At 45.4% G+C, this 16,064-nt stretch overlaps 1 protein-coding gene across 6 annotated transcripts in view; it reads right to left on the minus strand.

Moving 5' to 3' along the window:
• Nucleotides 1-16,064, minus strand: part of nlgn1 (neuroligin 1) — a 93,577-nt gene that overhangs the window by 14,619 nt on the left and 62,894 nt on the right. For 5 of the 6 annotated variants that reach the window (XM_089001875.1, XM_089001873.1, XM_089001874.1 and 2 more), the window contains 2 exons: nt 14,507-14,667; nt 345-501 (listed from right to left, as the gene is read on the minus strand). In XM_089001875.1, coding sequence (XP_088858001.1) covers nt 345-501; nt 14,507-14,667 — 318 coding nt within the window. Of the gene's footprint in view, nt 1-344; nt 502-14,506; nt 14,668-16,064 lie in introns of those variants that run through there. The other variant, XR_016115658.1, reaches the window with a different exon arrangement.

Here is a 16,064-nt window from a genome sequence, read left to right on the forward strand (position 1 = left end):
GACTATTAAAGGCTCTCTGATTCTGATGCTTATCTTGAGGTTTCCAGTCCATACTCCATACAGATGGTTCGGTAGACTATGCCAGCTATCTGATTATGGCGCTCCATGAATTTGGGGAAGGCACTCGAATGTTCCACCCCCCCCCCCACCCCCCACATATTACATACAGAGCGTACAACAAATTGATGAATGGCTAGTTGTCAAATCAGAAGTCAAGAATAATAATGTTAATTGACAGATAGACATATAGACAGATATGTATATTATGCACTGCTGTGTTGATTTTACATTTGGAAATGTACCGTAATAAACACCTACTTGTACTGAAAAGATAAATAAAATACCTTGTTGGCACGATAGTGCTCTTTGACACGTGGCTTTAGGCCTATGTGAAGGTAAAGCTGGTCTTTCTGGTTGTAACGTGTCCATGCCACTTCTTCAAAGCGGTTGGGTTTTGTGTGGATGAATTTGGTGTCCTGAGGGACAGGCTGATTAGGGTCACTGAAAAACAGGATAAAAAAGCAAAGTTAAACTATCATTCACAGAAAACCTTTTAAAAAAGAAGGAAAAGGAAAAAAGATTATGCAATTTCAATACTCAGACCAGTTTATTTATTTATTTATTTATTTATTTATTTATTTATTTATTTTGGTACCCCATATTTCTTAAATTGCCACCACAGAAATCCCTCGACAGTGCAGACAGTGATCAATGTCAAGAGCTTGCTTCTCGCTGTTCATTCTGGTCCACTCCAGTGAAGTTTACACATGAGTTATTGTGTATTTAACCAAATTACCTAACTTCTGAAAGTCTGCTATCTTAATGCAATCACACAATGCAAAATGGTGGATATCAATAAAAAGCCAGAAAAGACTGCATAAGGTTGTGTATCAGTTGGGGAAGGCAACATTGGGTGACTTCATTTTGTCATTGTGTTCAACTTCTTTGCAAAATTCCCCATTGTGGGATTATTAAAGGCTATCTGATTCTGATTGGGATTATTTGAGACATATCTCTGACACCATGAAAGACGGACTATTTTAACACAAATGATTAAGCAACAAATTGATACAGACAAAATTACAAAACTCAGGCAAGTATAATTGATCTTCTATGAAAATAATGGCTGACATTACGGCAATGTAGGGTAAGTCATTTACTTGCAAAACTCTTCTTTTTGTACAGATGTAAGTCTGTACTATACTGGCCTCAAGATCTTTACATAAAATACTAAAACATATTTATGGCAATTACTTTGGTCTTAAAGTAGAAAAAAATGATTTGAAGTAATTATATTCATAAATCAAGGCCTTACTCTTATATATATGACCATGGCAACTCTCCCCTCCTTTCCTTCTCTGTGATACAAACTTATTTGTCTATTTCTGGAAGCGCTTGAGCCCAATTAGTATTCAGGTGTTAGAGTACTGGAATCCACTCAACTCAACCTTATTGATCAAGCACCGCCATATCCAAAGTGCTGAATATAGAGCGAAGAGAATCATTTTTTGACCCATGTTGTGCATCAAAGGGTCAAAACTCCATGACTCAATCTATCCAGTTCATAGATGAGAAGGTATCTTCAGCCGTCATCTGTACTTTTTGAAGGTGCCGGACGTTTCGCCTCCTATCCCAGAGGCTTCGTCAGCGAACTAAAGTCTGACTGGTCGTGTCAGCCCTATTTATATATCCCTATTGTCTAGACATGGCGGCGCCGGACACAGCTATGATAGGTCCCTACTCTCAGGTTGGGGGGAGCAGAGGACCATTCACTGTGGCCCCAATGATTGTTCCTACATTCCTGACTAACGACTGGCCTATTTGCCCCACTCCCACCGGTATCACCTCATCAGCATTACGAATGTTGCCTAACCTGTGTTGCTTAAGCAGGCTATTGTATGAACGATCCAAATTGAACCTGACCCCTCCAGACCGGTTTCATGAAGGATTTAGTTGTTTTATGAGAATCGCTTCTTTTACCCCCCTTTCAAACCATCTATGTTCTTTCGCTAAGATTTTAACCTCATTGTTGTCAAATGAGTGGTTGCTAGCTTTTAGGTGCAAATGTACTGCCGATTGAGGCCTACTAGTATTATCCCTGCGATGTTGATAAAGTCTTTTTTTGAGAATTTGTTGCGTCTCCCCAATGTACTGCTCTTTACAATTTTCATTCTTATAATGTATTGAATAAACTATATTACTTTGTTTTTCATTTGGTAGCCTATCTTTTGGATGCAGTAATTTTTGCCTTAACGTGTTTATCGGTTTGAAATAAGTAGGAATTTTGTGTTGCCAAAGGACTCTGTAATTTTTCAGAAACTCCTGTAATGTAAGGTACTGCTACTCCTCTCATTTTTGTATCTTGGGAATTTCTGGTTTCATTCCCTATTCTTTCTTTCTGACATATGTTGAATGACCACTGAGGGTACCCACAGTTAGTGGGTGCTCTCCTGATATGTTTTGACTCATTCTCTCTACCTTCAATGCTTGTTGGTATTAGTTTAGCCCTATGCTGGAGGGTTCTGATAACTCCTAGTTTGTGTTGTAAAGGGTGGTTAGAGTCAAAAAGTAAGTATTGGTCAGTGTGCGTAGCCTTCCTAAAGACTTCTGTTTTTAGCTCTCTGTCCTCTTTTATAATTACTTTACAATCCAAAAAGGCTAGTTGGTTCTCTTTAATGTCCTCACGAGTAAATTTAATGTTGATGTCGACCGAGTTGAGGTGATCTGTGAAGGATTGAATTTCTTGTTTTTTAATTATGACAAAATTATCATCCACATCAGTGATCGGTCAGGGGTGGGCAAACTTTTTGACTCGCGGGCCGCATTGGGTTCTAAAATTTGACAGAGGGGCCGGGCCAGGAGCATTTGGAGGGAGTGTTTGGGCCGGAAACACTAAACCTAAAGCATTAAAGGACAACCGACGCCCCGGACAAGTTATGTCCATAATTTATAAAATCACTTCAAATGACTTTCACTGAGCGTATTTTATAAAGATTCCACAGCATATAGCTATAGTTTACGTTCTAAGACTTGCGCTGAATATTCACGAAGTCTTGTTTTCGAGTTGATGACGATCCCCATGTGACGTCACGTTTGGACCGCCCCTAACCGAGAAAGCGACACACAATGCATTTTGGGTACTTTGTTTGGTCTGAAAACTTCGTGTTGATCCGTGTTGATGGCGAAATTAGAAGGAAAACACATAAATAACACCAAGGTGAATCGTTGTGTGTTGCACCAAGACAACTATTTGATATTCGCTGACACAAATTCCCAGCTGACAAATAAGCAGCCCATTTCCAACAGAGCTTGGACGCAATCTTCTGCATTTTCTGGGTGCTACGTTGCTGTCATTGGCGGCTCGAATTGATATGGGAGGACTCCTTGAATCAATTGCAAACATTTATGCTTTCCTCTTCAGAACTATTGGAATCATATTCATAACTGGATGAGTAACAAGAAAACATCTTCTCCGAATCTCCGAATCCACTATACAGTTCCAAAATGGAACTGTATAGTGCCACTTAGCAGTTTTTTTGACGACGATACTAGTGCAGCGTGTTCTACCGGACACAAATTCCTTGTGTGTTACACATACTTGGCAATAAAGATGATTCTGATTCTGATTCTGATTATGAATCTGAAGCCATTGTTTTGATTCTCGAGCAAGGCAAGACGTATTGGCGTGACGTCACGAACAAGGGGGTGGGACCTTCTGAAACTGGCCATTTCCGGATTCATTTTGAAGTCATTTTTATTGGTGTTTTTCATTTAACTAAAAATATCAGCCTGCCTGTTTTGGGTATTTTAAATGCTATAAAACGTTTTTCTGATGTCAGTGGGAAACACAAAAAAATGGTCCTTTAAATGTAGTGTGTACAAACCTCATAGCACAGTAAGAACCCAATTTATTAACTGTCTTTCAAATGTGAAAAATATCCCTGATCAGTTAATAAATTTGTCTCAAGTTTACATACTATTTTGCAGATACTTGGAGGAGGAAATGGAAATAGATTAAAATAACATATGCACTGTGATTCATCAAGATTGTGTCTGTATTTAATAAGTTTTCATTGAAGGGGCAAAGTTAAAGAAATCAACATTTATTGAAAAATGGAATCACTTCCAACATTCAAAACATATTATTACACATTTAGACATAGTCTCTCCAGCGTGTTCTGGGTCGTCCCTGGGGTCTCCTGCCAGTGGGGCATGCCCGGAACACCTCACGAGGGAGACCTCCCGGGGGCATCCTAATCAGATGCCCGAGCCACCTCATCTGGCTCCTCTCGATGTGGAGGAGAAGCGGCTCGACTTTGAGCCCCTCCCGGATGACCGAGCTTCTCACCTTATCTCTAAGGGAGAGCCCGGACACCCGACGGAGAAAGCTCATTTCGGCCGCTTGCATCCGGGATCTCGTTCTTTCGGACACAACCCATAGCTCGTGACCATAGATGAGGGTTGGGACGTAGATCGACCGGTAGATTGAGAGCTTTGCTTTTTGGCTCAGCTCCTTCTTCACCACGACAGATCGGTACAAAGTCCGCATCACGGCAGACGCCGCACCGATCCGCCTGTCGACCTCTCGATCCCTTTCACCCTCACTCGTGAACAAGACACCCAGATACTTAAACTCCTCCACTTGAGGCAAAATCTCCTCCCTGACCCGGAGAGGGCACTCCACCCTTTTCCGACTGAGAACCATTGTCTCAGATTTGGACGTGCTGATTCTCATCCCAGCCGCTTCACATTCGGCTGCGAAACGCTCCAGCGAGAGTTGGAGAGCTCCACTTGAAGGCCCCAACAGTACAACATCATCTGCAAAAAGCAGAGATGCTATACTGAGGCTACCAAAACGGAAACCTTCAACGCTTCGGCTGCGCCTAGAAATTCTGTCCATAAAGGTTATGAACAGAATCGGTGACAAAGGGCAGCCTTGGCGGAGCCCAACCCTCACTGGAAACGATTCCGACTTACTGCCGGCAATGCGAACCAGACTCTGACATCGGTCATATAGGGACCGAACGGCCCGTATCAGCCGCTCCTGTACCCCATACTCCCGAAGTACCCTCCACAGAACTCCACGAGGGACACGGTCAAACGCTTTCTCCAAGTCCACAAAACACATGTAGAGTGGTTGGGCGAATTCCCATGCACCCTCGAGGACCCTGCTAAGGGTGTAGAGCTGGTCCACTGTTCCGGGGCTGGGACGAAAACCACACTGTTCCTCCTCAATCTGAGGCTCGACTTTCCGACGGACCCGCCCCTCTAGGACCCCTGAATAGACCTTTCCAGGGAGGCTGAGGAGTGTGATCCCTCTGTAGTTGGAACACACCCTCCGGTCCCCCTTTTTAAAAAGGGGGACCACCACCCCGGTCTGCCAATCCAGAGGCACTCTCCCCGATGACCACGCAATGTTGCAGAGGCGTGTCAGCCAGGACAGCCCCACAACATCCAGAGCCTTTAGGAACTCCGGTCGGATCTCATCCACCCCCGGGGCCTTGCCACCGAGGAGCTTTTTAACCACCTCGGTGACTTCAGTCACAAGGATCGGAGGGCCCACCTCGGAGTCCCCAGACACTGCTTCCTCCAAGGAAGGCGTGTTGGTGGAGTTGAGGAGGTCTTCGAAGTACTCTGCCCACCGGTTCACGACGTCTCGAGTCGAAGTCAGCAGCGCCCCACCCTCACTGTACACAGTGTTAGTGGTGCACTGCTTTCCTCTCCTGAGACGCCGGATGGTGGACCAGAATTTCCTCGAAGCGGTCCGGAAGTCGGCTTCCATGGCCTCACCGAACTCTTCCCATGCCCGTGTTTTTGCCTCGGCGAACACCGAGGCTGCATTCCGCTTGGCTAGTCGATACGTGTCAGCTGTCTCAGGAGTCCCACAGGCTATATAAGCCCGGTAGGACTCCTTCTTCAGGTTTACGGCATCCCTTACTACTGGTGTCCACCAGCGAGTACGGGGATTGCCTCCACGACAGGCACCAACTACCTTACGGCCGCAACTCTGATTTGCCGCCTCAGCAAGGGAGGTACGGAACATGGTCCATTCAGACTCAATGTCCCCCACCTCCCCCGGGACATGTGTATAGTTCTGCCGGAGGTGGGAGTTGAAACTCCTTCTGACAGGGGATTCTGCCAGACGTTCCCAACAAACCCTCACAACACGTTTGGGTCTTCCAGGTCGGACTGGCATCTTCCCCCACCAACGGAGTCTACTCACCACCAGGTGGTGATCAGTTGACAGCTCCGCCCCTCTCTTCACTCGAGTGTCCAAAACATGAGGCCGCAAATCCGATGATACAACTATAAAGTCAATCATCGAACTGCGACCAAGGGTGTCCTGGTGCCACGTGCACATATGGATACCCTTATGTTTGAATAAAGTGTTTGTTATAGACAATCCGTGTTGAGCACAGAAGTCTAATAACAAGACACCACCTCTGTTCTGATCGGGGGGGCCATTCCTCCCAATCACGCCCTTCCAGGTCCCACTGTCATTGCCCACATGAGCATTGAAATCGCCCAGCAGAACAAGGGAGTCCCCAGAGGGAGCGCTCTCCAGCACACCCCCTAAGGTCTCCAAAAAGGATGGGTACACTGAACTGCTGTTTGGTGCATATGCACAGACAACAGTCAGAACCCGTCCCCCCACCTGAAGGCGGAGGGAAGCAACCCTTTCGTCTACTGGGGTGAATCCCAATGTACAGGCGGCGAGTCGGGGGGCAATAAGTATGCCGACACCTGCTCTACGCCTCTCACCGTGGGCAACTCCAGAGTGGAAGAGAGTCCAACCCCTCTCGAGAGGGCTGGTACCGGAACCCAGGCTGTGTGTGGAGGAAAGCCCAACTATGTCTAGTCGGAACTTTTCAACCTCGTGCACCAGCTCAGGCTCCTTCCCTGTAAGAGAGATGACATTCCACATCCCCAGAGCTAGCTTCTGCAGTCGAGGGTCGGACCGCCAGGGTCCCCGCCTTTGGCTGCTGCCCAGCTCACATTGCACCCGACCCCTCTGGCCCCTCCCATGGGTGGTGAGCCCTTGAGAAGGGGGACCCACGTTTCCTCTTCGGGCTGAGCCCGACCGGGCCCCATGGGTGTAGGCCCGGCCACCAGGCGCTCGCCAACGAGCCCCATCTCCAGGCCTGGCTCCAGAGAGAGGCCCCGGTGACCCGCGTCCGGGCAAGGGAAAACTGAATCCATTTCTCTTTTTCATCATATGGGGTCTTCTGGGTCGTACTTTGTCTGGTCCCTCACCCAGGACCTGTTTGCCATGGGTGACCCTACCAGGGGCATGAAGCCCCAGACAACCTAGCTCCTAGGATCATCAATAATACCTACTTGTGTTAAATTCCGCCAAATCATAGTCATCATTTGTCCTGACCGCGCGCTCAACAAACTCCTCACTGACGCCCTCGCCTTCACGCGCAAACAATACACGTGAACCGTCGCCGAGCACACAGACATAGGCTACCTGCAGTGAAATTTGCATACTCGGCACGGCAGCCAATCAGAAGCGTTATAAAGTCGTGCAATTGCATATCATTGTCCTAAATAGATGCACAGAACCTCAGCCCAGAAGAAAGATTCAAAAGAAGCTAACAACATATGTGACGCTACAAAACGTAAATTTACATTAAACCGTGACTGTAAAGTGTACATGAGACTTATGAAAGGGGCTTAGTGGCTCGTAGGAAGCAATGCAATCGTTGCATTGTGCACCACAATGACAATCGACTACTGCAGCAAAATCTAGCCATGCACATTTACCGTAAATTAAGCAAGGTAGCATTTGTAGTAGGTACATTCTTGATTTAAAAAAAAATAGACTTTGTGACAATGTTTTTTAATGTGATTAGTTGTCTCATTGTGCTTCAAGTTGTGAAAAATGGGGCAGGCAACTTTTCAGTTATCTGCCCTGTTGTCCGCTAACTTTTTGTCATGAGTTTCAGACACTGTTTTTACTATAATATGGGCAGGTACTGCGGGCCGGATTAAAAAGCCTAATGGGCCGTATGTGGCCCGCGGGCCATAGTTTGCCCATGCGTGACCATACCTAGACTCTAGGTTTTCTCCCCGGGAAGGATGTGAGGGCCTGTTTCTCCATCTCTTCCATGTAAAGATTAGCCACTATGGGTGAAACTGGTGAGCCCATAGCACAGCCATGAATTTGTTTGTAAAATTTCTCCTTAAATTGAAAATACGTAGTATTAAGGCAGATTTCCAATAATTGGCAGATGTGGTCCGGTTTAAGTTTGGTTCTTTCATGCAGAGAAACGTCCACCAGCAGTCTCATCCTCACCACTGAGACTGCTGCTGGGGTTGGGACAGATGGAAAGAGAGAAGTCACATCATAAGATGCCAATGTTTCCTCAGGTTCCAATATGAGGTCTTTGATCTTCTCTACAAACATCTTAGCTCAGTTGGTTGGTAACACAGAATATCACGTAGAGAACACCACAGGGTTTGTCGAGAAGATCAGGAGTGACCTCTGAACCCCAAAAGACCTCAGTTTCCTGAGTAAGAAAAGGCGACTCTGTCCCTTTTTGATTAGGGCATCCGTGTATGTAGTACAGTCCAGTTTATTTTCGAGAATAACACCCAGGTGCTTGTAGGAGGTCAACGGTGCAGGTGAGGATTATTTCCTGCAGAAATCCACAACAAACTCCTTGGTTTTTCCAGCATCGATCTGGAGGTGATTCGGCTGGCACCACTCCACGAAGTCCTTGGCCAAGACCCCTGTACTCCTGATCATCTCCCTCTGTAATGAGGCCGAGAATAGCTGAGTCATCAGAGAACTTCTGAAGGTGGCAGGGTGGAGTGATGTAGTTCAAGTCCAAGGTGTAGAGAGTGAACACGAATGGAGCCAGGACTGTCCCCTGTGGCGCTTTAGTGCTGCGGAAAAGCCTGTCCGACTCACAGTTCTTGGCCCTCACATACTGTGGCCAATTTGTGAGGTAATCTGTAATCCAAAGTGTGAGGTGGTGGTCAACTCCGGCATGCTGCAGCTTGTCACCCAGTAGATTGGGCTGGATAGTGTTGAAGGCACTGGAGAAATCGAAGAATGTGATTCTCACGGTGATCCCAACATTCTCCAGGTGCAACAGCGCCGAATAGAGGAGGTAGATGATGGCATCCTCCACACCGATGCTGGGCTGGTAGGCAAACTGTAGCAGGTCCAGTGATGAGCTCGCAGCGGTCGCAGGTGGGTGACGACAAGTCTCTCCAGCATCTTCATCAGGTGAGACGTCAGCGCCACCGGTCTGTAGCTGTTGAGGCATGACATTTTCCACAGCTGTGGAACTCTGTCCAGTTCCGACTTGAACATGTGCTGGACAATGACACACAGCTGGTCGGAGCAGGAGCTGAGGAGTCGGGAACTGATGTTGTCCGGATCTGCTGCCTTTCTCATTTTCACCCTCCTCAATTGGTTCCTCGCCTGCGCGGTTGTGACAGACAGGCAGGAACCAGGAGGCAGAGTGGCGGTTGAAGGTGGGGCATCGGGAGAGAGGGCAGTTGTTTGTTGCTGAAAACTGGTCGTGAGAGGGTGCAGGGAAAGGAAATCCACAGTGAGAGTGGGTGCAGGTGGGTGGGGGCGACAGACGTCTTGTCAAACCGATTTAGAAAGCAGTATAGTTCATCTGCCCAGTCCTTGTCTTTCTCATTCGATGTCACTGGGCTTTTGAGGCCTAAAATGTTTTTTTGGCCCGTCCAAACACCAGCGACATTGTTGGCTTGCAGCTGCTCCTCCATTTTCATCCTGTAGGCATTTTCCCCTCTCTGATCATTCTCCTTAGTTGGATCTGCACGGACTCCAGTTCCTCTCTGTTCCCCTTCAGGAGGGCCTTTATGTTGGAATTAATCCATGGTTTGTTGTTGGAAAAACACCACACAGCCCTGGTTGGTACAGTGTTTCTTTCACAAAAATGTATGTAATCCGTGATATTGTCAGTGAATGAATCAATGTCTTCCCCATGAATCTCAGTGAAGAGCTCCCACCTGATTGAGTCAAAGCAGTCATGCAGAGCCTCTTCAGCCTCTGTGGACCATCTTCTGACTGTGCGGGTAACAGCTGGTTGCCTGTGCACCAGGGGTTTGTACACGGGTTGGAGATACACCACATTGTGGTCTGCTCTTCCAAGAGAGCAGGAGGGAGTAGGGTCTGTATAGCATTTGAATAGAACAAGTCCAAGATGTTATTGTCTCTGGTAGCACAGATTACATACCGTGTGAACGTTGGTGAATGTTGGGAGGGAGGATTGCAGGAAGACATGGTTGAAGTCCCCAGAGATGATGAACAGGGCGTTGGGGGACTGGGTTTCCAGCCTGTTTACAACAGTCATGAGGGCATCAGAGGCTGCGCCGCCATTTTCCGTTGAGGGAATGTACGCGTCACAGCTATGACGTGTGAGAATTCCCGTGGCAGATAATGCGGCCAGAGGCTAATGGCTAGCAGCTCAATGTCCGTGAGTGCAGATTTTTTCTGCGCCCAGGTTGCACCATTTGTCATTCACAAACACAGCAATTCCCACTCCTTTCTGCTTACTACTGCCTGCATTCCTGTCCGCTCGTATGAGTTGGAAGCCCTCCAACTCAGCGTGATTGTCCAGAGTGATTGTAGATAGCCATGTCTCCTTGACAAGTAGCAAGCTGGCCTCCCGGTACTACGTCTGGTCTTGCGTTAGCGCCGCTAGCTCGTCCATCATGTTCGGTAGTGATCTTACATTCCCCTTAATTACGGACGGGTAAACACGGCGGTACTTTCTCCTCCTTCTGCGGTGATTATTCCTGGCCCGACATCCGCGGGGATGTCTCCTACACACCTCGTCGGGGATGTCCGGTGTGGCGGCAACTAGCCCGACTCTAAACAATGGCATCGCGTTTGCGACTGGTTTCCCCGTTCACAGTCATGGCGAAAAAATAAAAAATAATGGCGATGAGCAGAAGTGAAGATGCCCATCTCCTCCCCGTAGGTTTTGGGAACAAAAATAAACAAAACACAATTGGAGAAATAAATAAATAAATAAATAAATAAATAAATAAATAAAATAGAACGGAAAGGGAATTTAAAAGAGGTAGGAGCTGCTCTAGAGGCAGCCACACAAGGAGCGCCATCATTTGCTCTCCATCATTTACACTCTCCACACTGTCTCCTCTCTTCTTCCTCTTCATTTGCTCCTCCCATGCAGTTCATTTCATGACTTGTTGTATTACCCTGCAATGCAAATGCCCTTCCTCACTCCCCACATTCAAATTTTATTTGCTCATCATTTACTCAATGCATCCACTTTTCAGGCCTTGTCAGGCCTGCTCTGACAAGGCCATACTGTCCCACACGCCTCATACCTACATTGTATTCATACTCCTAACATTCATCTCCAATCTTTCCTCATTTGTTCCCAATTTATGTTGATGGCCCTTCTGACCTTCCCATCGATGCACCTGATCGATGTGTTCATTCACTCTCTTCTTCTCCAATGTAAGACAAATAAAGATTAGCATATTTTTCGGTGAATAATGTGCACCGGAGGATAAGTTGCACCCCCAATGAGTGGTGTATTTTCAAACTTTTTCCATATATAAGGTGCACCGGACTATAAGGCACACCTTAAATGAATGAAAAACGTTATATAAATATATACAAGTTTCCCAAATATAAGGCGCACCACATTTAAGGCGCTACAGTAGAGGCTGGGGTTATGCACTACTTCATTTACGTTCAGGGAGAGGGATGGATTCGGTGGTTGCTGACAGTCGTTTCGAGACCTGTTATGGCTCAATATGACTTCACGTATAAAGAGCACCTGCGTATAAGGCGCAGGGTCATCTTTTCAAGAAAATCAAGGCTTTTGGGTGCGCCTTATACACCGGAAAATATATACCCCCTAAGGTATCGCTCATCTCTCTTCTTTCATCCTTCTCTGTCACTCCTAAGTCTCTCTTCATCCGTCCAGTCAAATACCCGCGTCACTTATTATTCACTTCCAATACAAAGCAGTCTTCCTCTTGCATCCCGTCATCTTCCTTCCAGTTCCTCCCACCACCTTAATCTTCAATCGTTCCTTACTCATACTTATTACGTGTCCAATCATTTCCAGCACTTACTTCTCAATCATCCACTCTGTAGAATTCACCTCTAGCATTTCACTCCTAGCATTTCCTTGCATCATACATGTCCCAACAGTTACCCAACAGTTCTCCATTCCTATCCTTCCACACATATTTATTGTATTTGTCCATCTACTTTTGTAGTATTTTTTACATCCTTCTGATACCACATTCTCGCCTGACAGTCATACAGTAAGCTGCTCTCTACACCCCTGCCGCACTGCCTGTCTCAGCACGTTGGGGGACAGAGCTGTCAGCTGCACTGCCCCCAAACCCCGGAACTCACTTCCTCCCAACATTTGTAACATCGATTCTCTTCCCACCTTCAAATCCCATCTCAAAACCCACCTATTTAAAATTGCATTTTCTGTGTAGCTCTATCTCTTGTTTCTATGTATTTTATTTATTGTATTTTATTTATAATTGTATTTTATTTATTATTGTATCTTGCTTGTCTGTGACTGTAAAGTGTCCTTGAGAGCTTTGAAAGGCGCTTGAAATCAAATGTATTATTATTATTATTATTATTATTACAGCAAGCTGCTCTCTCCACACGGATCGACCAATCTCACCTGCCACCTCTTCAACAAAATTGTCCCTTTCAGCTTCTTTAGTTCCAAACTACAACTCATTGTCCTTATCCTCATTGTTCCTCTCTTCCCACTTATTTGTCAATCTTTTCACTGTTCTTACACTCAATTATCTCTCCTTTCGCTCCCACTGTCGCTGTGTCGTCTGCAAAGAGAGCACTTGTCACTCTCACCTCTTTCATTTCTTCCAGCTATGTCTGTGAACTGCCCACCTGGTATCCACTTCCACACCACCCCTTTTCTACCATTCACCCTCCTCTGCACCAATGCATTTCTCATCAACCCCTAATGGTAGATGTTGAAGAGGATCGGCGACATGGAGCATCCTTCTTGCAATCCACTTGCTGCCATCCATCCTTCACTCACACCTTCTCTTCCCTTCACCATGTACTCGGTCGTCTCATGCAGGTCCTTAACAGTCTCCAGACATCTGCTTTTCACACCAAATATTTTAAGGAAGACCCACAACGACAGTTTATTCACTCTCGGGTATGCCTTTTCCAAATCTAACAGTCTTGTACAAGGTCAGCATCATTGCGTATTGCGTTCGCTCCTTCCAGAAGAACTCTCCTCTTACAGTCTCATTTGTGTCACATCTACTGGGGACGTCCCTTCCCTAAAACCGGCTTGACTTTCATCTAAGAGCTTCTGGTGTTCGGTCCAACTCAATGGCTTCACTAACACGATTCCCAACACTCTACTTCACATACTCAGTAGGCACACTCCTCTGTAACTATTTGTGTTGTTCCTTGTGTAGCAGTACCATCAATCCAACGTTGGCTCTTTCATCCCACTTGTCCGCTCTGTGCTGAAACATCTTCTCGCTATCAATCTTTCTTTCACTCTCTATCTCGCACTCTTTATGTACTGAATTCTTACTCCATGCTTTCCCGGTAATGACTCTCGTATCTCACTCATAGCCTCCATTATTTTGTCTCTCTCAGGCTTCTCATTCATTATTTCATTTGCTTCGCTCACTCTCCTATCATCTCTTAGAGCTTTAACTCTTTGCACTGCCTCCTCGATTACTCTTGGTCTTCCTCGTATCTGTTTCTTGACACGCTTACGAAGTGCTCCTTAAACTCATTTGCTGTCTCTGTTTTTCTCCTAGCATTAGGTCTGTCTCTCTTTCCTAACTTTCCCAAACCGTTATAAGGCGAACACATTCTCCCTCTAGAACACGCATTGATAACTCCTTTCCACCAGTTTATCTCCAAACTTCTCAGAAACCTCTTCAATTGCTTTGGTGCTTCCTTCTCTTCCACTTTCAGTCTGGCCAGTTTCTTCTGTTAACCTGTATCCTTTTCTTTGTCTCTTCATTTTTCCCTCGCGTCCATGGGTTAGATATCTTCTCTCTCTTTATAAACCTCCACTGACTACAACATGATGTTCACCACCGTCTACCTATTATCATTTACTGGGCCCTCCTCGCCCAACTGCTCCACTTTCTCTCTTGTCTTCTCATGCTCTTTCCTCTTCTCTTCTTCTCTCAACATTTCCCACTTAATCTGTCGGAAATGTGGTATCCCATTTCCCTCCATTCCGAATGGGCGAGCATTGGGCGCCTCACATTTCGGTGAGACCCCATAATTTCTCTGTCTCTGCGGGCTGGTGGGCACTTAGCCGCGTCAGGAGCCCAAGAGCCCTGGTGTTCCCCTTCGCGCCACTTGGAGGCCTCCCACAATGTGAGGTATAAATAAAATTAAGATCAACATCATCATTCTCCAGGGATTTGTCTTCATTCATCATTCTTGTAGGGTCATGTAGAGTGAAGCAATCAGCACAACAACTATGTATTTGTGGGACTGTACCCGGTTTTGGCGAAGTTTGTCCAATAAGTCATCATCACAGCACTGAGCATAATGTCATTCTTCGAGAAATTGCAGGGAAATAGCTCAGTTGGTCCAATCATTGGAAGGCCAAACACATAGGGGATCTCATCTCCATGAGATGCGTCAGCCCAGGGTGGCACCTAATAACCAAGAGATGTATTAGAATCAAGCTACAGTAAGATCAGTGTTACAATTTGTGTGGTCGGTTTGACTATTCATATACAGTGATACCGCTTTAGCTTACGAACTTTTCACCTTATGAACATTAAATTCGCGAGAATATAATCTTGGCATACGAACTAGTTTTCGGGAAACACACGGAGCGCCACAATGGCTGATGGACTACTTTTCGGCGGAAGAACACCAAACCACACGGTCGAACAGCGCCACTGTGGCTGGCGGACTAGTTTTCCACACCCACTTTCTTTCAGTGCACTCAGTGCAGACATTGTTTGTTATCGAGTTGAGTACTCTTGGTTTTTTTGGGACAAAAAAGACCCCACCACAGGCTAGTGTTAAGTCGAAGAGGACACAAAAGAAAATTACGATCGAGCAGAAGAAGGAGATCATCGAGAAACACGAGTGAGGTGTGCGATTGTGTGACTTAGCGTCCCAGTACCAGTATGCTGAGTCGACCATTGCTACATGTGGCTGACGGTGTTTCTGTGTTGTCTAAGCAACAGTCTCAGGCAATAGAATAGGTTGAAAAACCTCTCTGTGGATTTGGATTAACGAAAAGCAGCTGGCAGGGGACAGTGTGTGTGAGGGTATTATCGCCGAGAAAGCACGGCAACTTCACTCGGATATCATCAAGAGGCAACTACATCAATGGCCATCACAAATTTTACTAAAACAACTTTATTATATAGTTTATTTATTTAATTACAATACAATAGCACATTTATTATACATAAAATACGGTATATTTTGTGTAGTTTTAAGGCTTATTTAGTAGAAAATTATGCTTTATGGGGACCTAGAAACGGATTATTCTCATTTTTAATGGTCTCTTATGGGAAATAAATGTTTGGCAGACGAACTTTTTACCATACACACACTTTCTGGGAACCAATTAAGTTCGTAAGCCGAGATATCACTGTAGTTATAACATAAGATACAAATAAAGAAAATAAAGATAAATAAAGCAAGACTACTATCATTTACTGTCATTAAAAATTACAAACGTCAATTGCAATTAATTTTGGGCGTGTGTGCAAAACAACAAACTATATAACAAAAAAAAAACAATGATTTGTAAAACATTAGAAACACTCATTGTTAGTTTAGCATTTGTGATGAGTATGTTCAAGATTAAATCATTATGAATTCATCATTTGCAACAACTGAAGACTTATTAATTAATCATTTACAAACATAAACAAATGATTGGTTCATGATTAAAACATTAATAATAACTATTCATTCATTTATTCATTCATTTATTATTCGAACCGCTTTCTCCTCACTCGGGTCGAGAGGGTGCAGGAGCCTATCCCAGTTGTATTTGGGTACAAGGTGGGGGATACCCTGAAGCAGT

This window comes from Hippocampus bargibanti, linkage group LG07, assembly GCF_051943395.1.
Source record: "Hippocampus bargibanti isolate YZ-2025 linkage group LG07, ASM5194339v1, whole genome shotgun sequence".
NCBI classification, from domain to species: Eukaryota; Metazoa; Chordata; class Actinopteri; order Syngnathiformes; family Syngnathidae; genus Hippocampus; species Hippocampus bargibanti.